Source organism: Tachysurus vachellii, chromosome 13, assembly GCF_030014155.1.
Source record: "Tachysurus vachellii isolate PV-2020 chromosome 13, HZAU_Pvac_v1, whole genome shotgun sequence".
Classification (NCBI taxonomy): domain Eukaryota; kingdom Metazoa; phylum Chordata; class Actinopteri; order Siluriformes; family Bagridae; genus Tachysurus; species Tachysurus vachellii.
Genome location: NC_083472.1, coordinates 25,461,469 through 25,471,468, shown reverse-complemented (window position 1 = coordinate 25,471,468; position 10,000 = coordinate 25,461,469). Strand labels below are relative to the sequence as shown.

At 41.2% G+C, this 10,000-nt stretch overlaps 1 protein-coding gene across 2 annotated transcripts in view; it reads right to left on the bottom strand.

Moving 5' to 3' along the window:
• si:dkey-237h12.3 (teneurin-3) overlaps positions 1-10,000 on the bottom strand; it is a 103,693-nt gene that overhangs the window by 33,688 nt on the left and 60,005 nt on the right. For both annotated transcript variants that reach the window (XM_060884673.1, XM_060884674.1), the window contains exons 7-12: positions 9,176-9,372; positions 7,131-7,323; positions 5,599-5,700; positions 4,455-4,649; positions 2,492-2,686; positions 1,040-1,225 (exon numbers count right to left, since the gene is read on the bottom strand). In XM_060884673.1, the coding sequence (XP_060740656.1) occupies positions 1,040-1,225; positions 2,492-2,686; positions 4,455-4,649; positions 5,599-5,700; positions 7,131-7,323; positions 9,176-9,372 (1,068 nt within the window). The remainder of the gene's footprint in view (positions 1-1,039; positions 1,226-2,491; positions 2,687-4,454; positions 4,650-5,598; positions 5,701-7,130; positions 7,324-9,175; positions 9,373-10,000) is intronic.

The window sequence follows — 10,000 nt, the reverse complement described above, 5'->3', positions numbered from 1 at the left end:
AAAAGTTCTGATTATTTAATAATTGTTTTTTTTGTTGTTGTTTTTTTAAATTCAGTGTTTCTCTGTGTGATAAATTAAATCCAAAATATTAATTTCCTTTTATGTTGACATTTTAGAAGTTTCTGTGGTTTCCTGCTGATCATCGATTTGATTAATAAAATGTAAATAAATCAAAGATAGCGAGGGGTGCCATTACTTTATCTTAACGTAAAAAGAGCGACTTTTGCACATGTTTATTTTGTATTTTTTCTACAGCAGAACCTCAGTTTTAGATCTTTATTATAAACTACATTCTAAACACTGAACATCTAAAGTGAAGCTTTGTGTTTTATTTTGAATCGAATTCAGTAGAAATCAATAAAAATGTGTGAAAACATTCCATTTTAAATTCGTTCCTGTTCTGTGACGTTATACACAACATTACAGTCTCTAGAAAAAACGGCTTTAATTTAAATATTTATTTCTGGCTAATCAGTGAGCAGTACTGTTTCTGGCTCCGCCCACACACCGAACTCAGCACAGGTACGAAGTTCACATAGTATTTGTGTGTGAGTGAGTGTGTGTGTGTGTGTGTGTGTGTGTGTGTGTGTGTGTGTGTGAGTGAGTGTGTGTGAGTGAGTGTGTGTGTGTATCTGTGTGTGTCTGTCTGTGTGTGTGTGTGTGTGTGTATGTGTGTGTCTGTGTGTGTGTTTATGTCTATCTGTGTGTGTGTGTGTGTGAGTGAATGTGTGTGTGTATCTGTGTGTGTATCTGTGTGTGTCTGTCTCTGTGTGTGTGCGTATCTGTTTGTGTCTGTCTCTGTGTGTGTGTGTATCTGTGTGTGTGTGTATCTGTGTGTATGTGTGTTTATCTGTGTGTGTGTGTATCTGTGTGTGTGTGTGTATATTTGTGTGTATGTGTATCTGTGTGTGTGTGTGTGAGTGAATGTGTGTCTGTATCTGTGTGTGTATGTGTATCTGTGTGTATCTGTGTGTATCTGTGTGTATCTGTGTGTGTGTGTGTGTGTGTGTGTGTGTGTGTGTGTGTGTGTTGGACTCACCAATGTTACAGTGTTCTCCTGTCCAGCCTTGATGACACACACACTGACCTTCACGACACACACCATGTTCCCCACAGTGCAGTTTACACTCCTCCTGTTCACACCGAACCCCTGACCAGCCGTCTGTACAGCGACACACACCACCGACGCACACACCGTGCGACCCGCAGTCTGCAGCGCACAACTCTGACATCACAAACACACAACTTTATTTCACTGAGTAATAAATTCAGCTTGTTTCAGGATTTTAGTGTAGAACATCAGATACGAGTGAACAGGAAGTCTTATTATCTTATTATGATCTTATTATCTTATTATGATCTTATTATCTTATTATTATCTTATTATCTTATTATTATTATTATTATCTTATTATGATCTTATTATCTTATTATTATCTTATTATCTTATTATTATCTTATTATTATTATTATTATCTTATTATGATCTTATTATCTTATTATTATCTTATTATTATCTTATTATCTTATTATGATCTTATTATTATTATTATTATTATTATCTTATTATTATTATTATTATTATTATTATTATTATTATTATTATTATTATTATTATTATTATCTTATCCTTCTTTTCTCCTGGATGTTTTCACCTTTAATTCAACCCAGGATTACATTTTCACCGCTTTACCTCTTAACGACCCTCCAGAAGATTTTAAATACTACGACCCTCTCAGCAATCAGTCTGTTCTTTATACAGAAGCTGCGGAAGCAGAGAACACGCAGTACAAACGACTCACTGACTCATTTTCCTCCTGCTTTTCAGCTGAGATGGAGATTTTGAAACAAAAATACAAATGGGAGCAATTTCAGACACGAACAACAAGCTGAATGGAAGAGAATTAAGTTAATGACCCCTAATGTATCAGGAGTCTTTACATTCTCTTCCAGCAGGTTTTTCTTTCGATTGTGAGCTCCTGAAAGCTCCGAGCTGCGCTGTGGAATATTAAAACTGCTGAGAAAACAAGAGCAAATCATTCAATCTATTCTTTTAACAGGAAGGCCTCTTTTCTACATTAGTCAACATAATCAATGTTTCATTAGCAGCAAGGTGTTTATCTGCTTTTCACACTTCCAGGTCTCAGCAGGAGGCGGGTCGATCCGCAGCACGTACATTAATTAAAGTTTATTTAATTGAGATGGAGGTAATGAAGAGACAAAGATCCCAGTGGCTTTGCAGCAGGAGTCCCACAGCACACAGCCTGAGTGCTAAAAGAATCCTTTTATTTCAAATTAAATAATAAGATAAATAAATAATTAAATATACCTCGTCCGGAAGTGACATCGGATTGGACATAACTGATCAGATTAGACGTGATTAGAGTGTGAGGTTTTCTCCACCATAAAGATATTGACCGTGTCCATCATCTCCTATTTTAATTCCAAATGATCTGTTATTCTTTTAAATTTAAAAGGTCTAAACTCTCACCAGTGGAGCAGTTCGGTCCGGTCCAGTTGGGCTCACACTCACACGCCTTGTTCTCAAAATGTCCTCCAGTGGAGCAATGTTCAGGACACAGAGACACCTGAGACTCACACCTGGACCCGGTCCAGTCAGGAAAACAGTGACACCGACCCTGAAGACAAGAACCGTGATCTGAACAGGACGGGTCCAAACATTCCACTGCAGAGAGAGAGAGAGAGAGAGAGAGACAGAGAGAGAGAGAGAGAGAGAGGGAGAGAGAGAGAGAGAGAGAGAGAGAGAGAGAGAGAGAGAGAGAGAGAGAGAGAGGGAGAGAGAGAGAGAGAGAGAGAGGGAGAGAGAGAGAGAGAGACAGACAGACAGAGAGACAGAGAGAGAGACAGAGAGAGAGAGAGAGAGAGAGTGAGAGAGAGAGAGAGACAGAGATAGAGATAGAGAGACAGAGAGAGAGATAGAGAGAGAGATAGAGAGAGAGAGAGAGAGAGAGAGAGAGAGAGAGAGATGTTCCCCTTGACATCTGTGGATCAGAACCACAATAGATACAGTTTCTTCATTGATGCTGAAATCACAACATCTGCAATAATAAATTAGAGGAGATTTTACTTCATAAACTTAAACACAGCTCAGTGACATCAGCAACCTGCTGCTTAGTCATTAAATACTTGAAGATGAAGACACAAGAAATAATTTGTTTTTAAATGTGAGGTGTAGAAGGTTTCGTGTCCAGACTCGTCTCCATCCACAGCCCCAGGAGAGCTTCTACTGGATGAAGACATTCACTTGGCCTCATTAACCTTTCTCCTGCGGAGGCCTGCAGGCGTCTGTTCATCATAACAGCTGTTAATTAAAGAACATCCTCTTCATCAGACACCAACAACCAAATGTGGATTAAGGAACGTGGCAAAGAGAGAAGAACAAAAATAAAAGAACTGAACAGAACAAGAGCTTGTGTTTGAAGCTTCATCACTTCACTCAGAGTCTCAGAGGTTCAGCTGAAGACTTGAAGGCTTCTAAAACAGAGCTGAAGATAAATCTATTGAAGTCAAATAAATTAAACTCAAATAAACATAAATACAATGGACTCAAATATTCATGTCTGGCTATTATTACAGAAGTGTGTGTGTGTGTGTGTGTTTGTGAGTGTGTGTTTGTGTGTGTGTGTGTTTGTGTGTGTGTGTGAGTGTGTCTTTGTGTGTGTGTGTTTGTGTGTATGTGTGTGTGTGTGTGTTTGCTTGTGTGTGTTTGTGTGTGTGTGAGTGTGTGTGTTTGTGTGTGTGAGTGTGTGAGTGTGTGTGTGTGTGTGTGTGTGTGTGTCAGTGTGTATGTGAATTGTGAAATTTTAGAATGTTGCTAAATTGAATTTTATGTACAATGTAAAATCTCTTTATTGTGTTTTCACATTAACAACGTCCCTGAGCGCGGTCCTGCTCTTCTTCTTCTTCTTCTTCTTCTTCTTCTTCTTCTTCTTCTTCTTCTTCTTCTTCGTCTTCTTTTACTATTCTAGTCCTTTATTTCCTGCTTGTACTTTTATCCTTTGTTCTTTCTCTCCTCCGATCGAGTGTATCGATCCTGGTCTCCTCTCTGCGCAGGTCGGACAGTGTTGGGTTCAGTGGAGTCGTGTGTTATTGAGTGAGTGAATAATTCACCTTCAGACACAATGAGATCAGGTCTGACCTCTGATTTAGAGACTCTTCCTTGTTCCTCTGTGATCCTTCATGCTGAAGACTGAGACTCAATAAAAGTCTTGTTTCTGTTCAATACTGAGGAATGTCGTGTCTCGGAGGCGAAGGACTTCGTTTTACACTTTATAGATCTGTGAAATCCTGAGACTCCTTTGTTCTGAGCTACAACTTCGTCCTACAACGGAGACGTCACACGGTCCGAGTTTAAAGTTGGACTGAAATCAAAGTCTTTTATTGTTCTGAACACCAGAGTGATTGAAAAAAAGCTGAAGAAAATATTCACTCACCCACGTCACAGTTGTCTCCTTTATATCCACGGTTACACACACACACCCCAGACACACACACGCCGTGACCCGAACACTGAGCGTCCACACACTGAGCCATGGGGACGTCGCACTCCGTCCCCTTCCAGCCGCTGTAGCAGTGACAGCGCCCCCTGCTGTAATCTCCATTACCACTGCACAATACAGGGCAGGCAGCTGAGAAACATCGCAACAACAATTTATTAGAACATGATTGAGAACATTGATATAAACCGATGAGAATCCAGAATCTCAACGTCCGTGTTGGATCGATTTAAAAGTCAGACGATGCTCTGAAACACAGGTAATTACTCCATTTATCGGCTGGGTGACATGGTGTTAATGTACACAGACTGGGCTTTGGCCTGGACTCCACTGTGTGTCATGTTATGATGAAGATAATCTGTTGTGGCAAATAACTTCAAATAACTTCAAATAACTTCATTTACTGCATAACAATAAAGTCGACAGGTGAAAGTGTCCTTCAGACGATTCTGTACAGTCAATAAGAAAGGTTTCTCAAACTCGATGTCAAAGTCTACAGCAAAACATTTCTCTTTCTCTTTGTGTGGATCAAAGTGAACCGTCGCCAGTTATAAGTTAATAAAAATATGCACTAATAAAGGTGAGGGTTATTTAATATGCACTAATTTACATATCAGAAATATCTTTTTATATATTATAATTATTTTATTCTGTTGTGTGAACAAACCCAATGGCCACAAATGTTATTTAATAATCATCATCATCATCATCATCATCATCATCATCATCATCATCATAATGTTTATTCAGTGTACTTTTTGGGATAAAATGTCAAAACCCTCCCGAGTGTCTTGGTATATAATATATTTATAAATATAACATTATATCCTGCAGGTCAGTTAATAAATCTGCCAGTAAATGAACAGAACATCAGTAAGATATAAAATCTCAGAAAAAGATTTATTACCTATTTCTTTTTGCGTACCGAGAAATTGCTTAATTACTTTGATTAAAATGGATAATCATCATTTGGCGGCTCAACAGGAGCTCCTGAACACGCCGTCTGAACACGGGTCAGAATTTAACGAGAAATTAAACAAATCTTGTTCATAAACTCTGACTGTAGATCATGTCGTCTCACCCTGAGAGCAGTGCGGCCCGAGGAATCCTGGGAAACAGCGACAGGAGCCGGATACACACTCTCCGTTTCCATAACAGTTATGAGGACACTCGGTTAGTGAATCTGGAGATGGGAAATGGAGAGAGCGAGTTAGGAATGAGGATCAGGAATGAGGATTAATGATGAGGAATGAGGATCAGGGATGAGGATTAATGATCATCGGGGATGAGGATTAAGATTAATGAGGATCAGGGATGAGGATTAATGAGGATGAGTAATGAGGATCAGGGATGAGGATTAATGATCATCTGGGATGAGGATTAAGATTAATGAGGATCAGGAATGAGGATTAATCTTAATGATCATCAGGGATGAGCATTAATGAGGATCAGGAATGAGGATTAATGAGGATTTGAAATGAGGATGAATGAGGATCAGGAATAACAGATGATTTACATCATCACTGGCAGATTTCACTCCTGCACTTTTCATAAACTAATAATGACAGTCTGGAGCTGATGATTTTCCTCTAACATCCTCTTACATCCTCTTACATCCTCTTACATCCTCTAACATCCTCTTACATCCTCTTACATCCTCTTACATCCCTCAGTGTTTTATTCCTCTCACAAAACTGACTGACCATCACAGTTTATTACATATTAAATAACACATGACACTTTTTCCCATTTTTGGTTACGTCTAATGTTGATGAAGTGAGTGACTTCCTGTAGTGTGTTGTGTTCTCTCAGCTCTAAACACTCGTCCCCTCAGCAGTCTCTCTTTATTCTCTCTCTTTATTCTCTCTCTTTATTCTCTCTCTTTACTCTCTCTCTATGATTTGAGAGTCCAGCATCGTTGCAGTGTTTCACAAAGCAGGAGACTGTAAGCAGTTTGTATGATGGACAGAAAACCATGAAAGTCTTCATCAGACCAATAAAACATCATGTCCACTAACAGCTGTATGGAGACAGATCTAGATTTTCACAGTAGGAATTATAGAGTTTGGTAAACTTGAGCATCGATATGTTTTATATTATTAGGTGCAGAACAGCCGGAGGCAAAAAGAGCATCTGTTTCCCCACAAGTTTATCGATTGGCAGCAGCTCTGAGTGTCTTATTCTCCTCATCACGAGCCCCTGTGGCACCATCTCACTTCAGCTGTCGAGCAATCAGGACAACAGAAAACAAATATAGGTCTAATAAGTTTCCTAAAATAGTGGGTTTTTAGTTTTTTCTCTAAATATTTCAGTAAATATGGTTTTTGATCTATAATTCTGAGGCAAGAGATGTTTTAATCCAGATGTGGAGTGAGGAATAGCTATTAATCATCATCATCATCATCATCATCATCATCATCATCATCATCATCATCATCATAATCATCATCATCATCAACAAAGCAGACGAGGAGGAAGAGGAGTAAAAAGCAGAAACAAACAAGACGAACAAACAAGGAAAGATGTGATAAAAGAGTTAAGAGAAAATAAAGACGATGTTATTCATATCCACATTCAGCTCCAGAATCACAGCCACATCTCCTCAGCACTCACCCAGAACCGTAGTGTTGTATGAAACAGGCTCCAGATTCTGTCCATCGTTATAGAAAGCCAGATGCCAAACCCCAACATGAAGATACTGAATAAATCCAGCACAGTGAATGCTGACCGGGCTCTCCATCCCGTCCCTGACCTCCACATCACGGGAAATCAGACGGCTGCCGTCGAGCAGCTCCACAAAGTCGTACTGAAATACACAGCAGAGTTCACACACTTTCAGCCTGTCGAGTGTGTGAGAGAAATCATTCATGAAACATCAGAACATTGTGTAACAGCCCTGTGTGTGTGTGTGTGTGTGTGTGTGTGTGTTATCCTGGATTTAATGCTATTCTTTGTGGCAAGTCATTTAGTAAATTAGTTAGTGAATGAATTTGTTGGACTTGATTTAATCCAGTAAAATAATATCAGGAATGTAGAAGTGCATTTAACAGAAGCTGCCAAACGCCTCACAGAAAGAGTCAAAGCCAAATTATTAATTGCTTCTGTTTCTGATTAATAACATCATCATCAAGGAAAAGGAAAGTGTTTCATGCTAATGTACATGAAGGTTATGTTAGTGTGTGTGTGTGTTACCTTTGTGTGTGTGTGTGTGTGTGTGTTACCTGTGTGTGTGTGTGTGTGTTACCTGTGTGTGTGTGTGTTACCTGTGTGTGTGTGTGTGTGTGTGTTACCTGTGTGTGTGTGTGTGTGTTACCTTTGTGTGTGTGTGTGTGTGTTACCTGTGTGTGTGTGTGTGTGTTACCTGTGTGTGTGTGTGTTACCTGTGTGTGTGTGTGTGTGTGTGTTACCTGTGTGTGTGTGTGTGTGTGTTACCTTTGTGTGTGTGTGTGTGTGTGTTACCTGTGTGTGTGTGTGTTACCTGTGTGTGTGTGTGTGTGTGTGTGTTACCTGTGTGTGTGTGTGTATGTGTGTGTTACCTGTGTGTGTGTGTGTGTGTGTGTGTGTGTGTATGTGTGTGTTACCTGTGTGTGTGAGTGTGTGTGCGTTACCTGTGTGTGTGTTTGTGTGCGTGTGTTACCTGTGTGTGTGTGTGTGTGTGTGTGTTACCTGTGTGTGTGTGTGTGTGTGTGTGTGTGTATGTGTGTGTTACCTGTGTGTGTGTGTGTGTGTGTGTATGTGTGTGTTACCTGTGTGTGTGAGTGTGTGTGTGTTACCTGTGTGTGTGTTTGTGTGCGTGTGTTACCTGTGTGTGTGTGTGTGTGTGTGTGTGTTACCTGTGTGTGTGTGTGTGTTACCTGTGTGTGTGTGTGTGTGTTACCTGTGTGTGTGTATGTGTGTGTTACCTGTGTGTGTGTGTGTGTGTGTGTATGTGTGTGTTACCTGTGTGTGTGAGTGTGTGTGTGTTACCTGTGTGTGTGTTTGTGTGCGTGTGTTACCTGTGTGTGTGTGTGTGTGTGTGTATGTGTGTGTTACCTGTGTGTGTGTGTGTGTGTGTGTGTGTGTGTGTATGTGTGTGTTACCTGTGTGTGTGTGTGTGTGTGTGTGTGTATGTGTGTGTTACCTGTGTGTGTGAGTGTGTGTGTGTTACCTGTGTGTGTGTTTGTGTGCGTGTGTTACCTGTGTGTGTGTGTGTGTGTGTGTGTGTGTATGTGTGTGTTACCTGTGTGTGTGTGTGTGTGTGTGTATGTGTGTGTTACCTGTGTGTGTGTGTGTGTGTGTGTGTATGTGTGTGTTACCTGTGTGTGTGAGTGTGTGTGTGTTACCTGTGTGTGTGTTTGTATGCGTGTGTTACCTGTGTGTGTGTGTGTGTGTGTGTGTTACCTGTGTGTGTGTGTGTGTTACCTGTGTGTGTGTGTGTGTTACCTGTGTGTGTGTGTATGTGTGTGTTACCTGTGTGTGTGTGTGTGTGTGTGTGTGTGTATGTGTGTGTTACCTGTGTGTGTGAGTGTGTGTGTGTTACCTGTGTGTGTGTTTGTGTGCGTGTGTTACCTGTGTGTGTGTGTGTGTGTGTGTGTATGTGTGTGTTACCTGTGTGTGTGTGTGTGTGTGTGTGTGTGTGTGTGTGTGTGTGTGTGTGTGTGTGTGTATGTGTGTGTTACCTGTGTGTGTGAGGGTGGGAGTCCTTTCCTCCCATATATTCCTATCAGAGCATTCTTCTGGATGGAGATGTTGAATTTAAGGAACTGTGACTGCTCCAAGACGATGCTTGATCTCCAGAAAAGCCCCGGGACCAATGAGTACCTCACCTGCTGACCCACCTGCATCTGCCCCGAGTCCTGCCCCAGGTCAGCTCGGCCTGTAACACACACACACACACAAACACACACACACACACACACATTCATTGTGAGTAAGTGACAAGCAGCACAGAGATGTATATTTTAGCAGTGTCTGTACCTGTCTGTCTGTACCTCTCTGTCTGTACCTCTCTGTCTGTACCTGCCTGTCTGTACCTGTCTGTCTGTACCTGTCTGTCTGTACCTGCCTGTCTGTACCTGTCTGTCTGTACCTGCCTGTCTGTACCTGTCTGTCTGTACCTGCCTGTCTGTACCTGCCTGTCTGTACCTCTCTGTCTGTACCTCTCTGTCTGTACCTCTCTGTCTGTACCTCTCTGTCTGTACCTCTCTGTCTGTCTGTACCTGCCTGTCTGTACCTGTCTGTCTGTCTGTCTGTACCTGTCTGTCTGTACCTCTCTGTCTGTACCTGCCTGTCTGTACCTCTCTGTCTGTACCTCTCTGTCTGTACCTCTCTGTCTGTACCTGCCTGTCTGTACCTGTCTGTCTGTACCTGTCTGTCTGTACCTCTCTGTCTGTACCTGCCTGTCTGTACCTGTCTGTCTGTACCTGCCTGTCTGTACCTGTCTGTCTGTACCTGCCTGTCTGTACCTGTCTGTCTGTACCTGCCTGTCTGTACCTGTCTGTCTG